The following is a 1,742-nucleotide window of genomic DNA, read 5'->3' as shown; positions in this document are numbered from 1 at the left end:
CCTCGGTGACACTGACCTGCCCCACCGGCTGCGCCAGCTCGTGGTGGACAGGGTGGAGGCCGAGGACGGGCAGCACGACATCCTGTTCCTTGGGACAGGTGAGCAGCAGGAGCAGAGTGCAGGAAGGAGCCCCGGAGCTGGGGCTCCCAGGGCTGTGTGATGCAGGGTGCTCACACCTCCATCCTCCTCGGCCCCCAGATGCTGGCTCAGTGCTGAAGGTGGTGGTCCTGCAGAAGACAAGCTCAGCCACAACTGAGGAAGTCATCTTGGAGGAGCTGCAGGTTTTTAAGGTGACATTTACTGCCCCATGTGTAAGGGAGGGGGCAGTGGGGTGAGCTCAGGTTGGGGACACACGTGGGGATGGAGGCTCGGGGCTGTCACTGAGTTGTTGGTCACTGGAAGGTCTTGAGGCTGTGAGGGAAGAGGGTGGCTGGGGGTATTTTCACCCTCCACAAAACATTGCTGATTCTCTGCCAAGCCCTGGTGGCTCTGAAAGAGCTGGGCTGTCCGTGGTGAGGATTATGCCAGCCTGATGACCACTCCTCTCTCCTACAGATGCCTGTGCCCATCACACAGATGGAGATCTCCGTCAAGCGTGTGAGTACAGACACGGCTTGGCCAAGGGGCTGGGGACCAGGCAGGTGACCAGCTGTGGTGACTAGCCTCTCAAAGCTGTGTGGTGCTTGCCCTGGGGTGTCCTGGTTGGGCCCCCAGGTGCTGAGCCCATGGGGGTTGCCAACATCACCACCTTGGTGCTGTTCCCCCAGCAAACGCTCTACGTGGGCTCCAGCCTGGGGGTGGCCCAGGTGCGGCTGCACCAGTGTGAGTCCTACGGCACTGGTTGTGCCGAGTGCTGCCTGGCCAGGGATCCCTACTGCGCCTGGGATGGCACCGCCTGCACCCACTACCAGCCCTCCGGCAAGCGCCGCCAGCGCCGCCAGGACGCCCGCCACAGCCACCCTGCACACCAGTGTCTGGACCAGAACCTGACCGGTGAGAGACTGGGGGCCTGCAGGGCTGAGGGGCTCCTCCAGGTGCCCCAAGATGTCCTGACATCCACAGCCCTAGCACACAGAGGGGCTTGTGGCCATTCCATGTGGGCACTCTCACCTGCCCATCTCATAGACCAGACCAAGAGAAGGTGGGTGCTGCTGGGGCTGGGGCTGTCCTCTGGGAGAGAAAGGGATGAAGTCACACGGTGGCCAAGGGGGGTTGACGCCTGGGCAAGTGGAAGTCTGGCTCTGCCCTCCCTGTGAGTCTGTGCCTGTCTTTGCCCCAGTGGATGATTTTGAGAGCGTTGAGGAGAAGGTGCTTTATGGGGCAGAGGACAACAGCACATTCCTGGAGTGTGTGCCCCGGTCCCCGCAGGCCAGCGTGCAGTGGTTTGTCCAGAGGCCCCCCGATGAGCAGCGGGATGAGGTGAGGCTCCCCTGCACCTGCTCCCCTTGCGGGCACACGGGAGGGGTGTGGGGCCAGACCTGGACACCCCCAGCCTCGCGGTGGCCGACAGGTGAAGACGGACGAGCGCATCCTGCAGACGGAGCACGGGCTGCTTTTCCGCAAGCTGCACCGGCACGACGCCGGCACCTACTACTGCAAAACGCTGGAGCACGGCTTCACCCGGACCGTGTCCAAGACCACCCTGGAGGTGATCGCCAGCGAGCAGCTGGCACACACCGTCCCCCGAGGGCGAGGGGATGAGCTCCCGCACCCGCTCTGCCCCGAGCCCTGGCTGGGGGCAC

General features: G+C 63.8%; 1 protein-coding gene across 1 annotated transcript in view; it reads left to right on the top strand.

Moving 5' to 3' along the window:
• Positions 1 to 1,742, top strand: part of SEMA3G (semaphorin 3G) — a 9,834-nt gene that overhangs the window by 6,665 nt on the left and 1,427 nt on the right. Inside the window, 6 exon segments of the mRNA XM_017732293.1 lie at positions 38 to 98; positions 199 to 290; positions 556 to 597; positions 768 to 993; positions 1,280 to 1,419; positions 1,511 to 1,738. Of these exon segments, the coding sequence (XP_017587782.1) occupies positions 38 to 98; positions 199 to 290; positions 556 to 597; positions 768 to 993; positions 1,280 to 1,419; positions 1,511 to 1,738 (789 nt within the window).

This window comes from Corvus brachyrhynchos, unplaced genomic scaffold (assembly GCF_000691975.1).
Source record: "Corvus brachyrhynchos isolate BGI_N302 unplaced genomic scaffold, ASM69197v1 scaffold4, whole genome shotgun sequence".
Classification (NCBI taxonomy): Eukaryota; Metazoa; Chordata; class Aves; order Passeriformes; family Corvidae; genus Corvus; species Corvus brachyrhynchos.
Note: the sequence above shows the minus strand (reverse complement) of the source record. Positions and strands in the feature narration are given on the sequence as shown.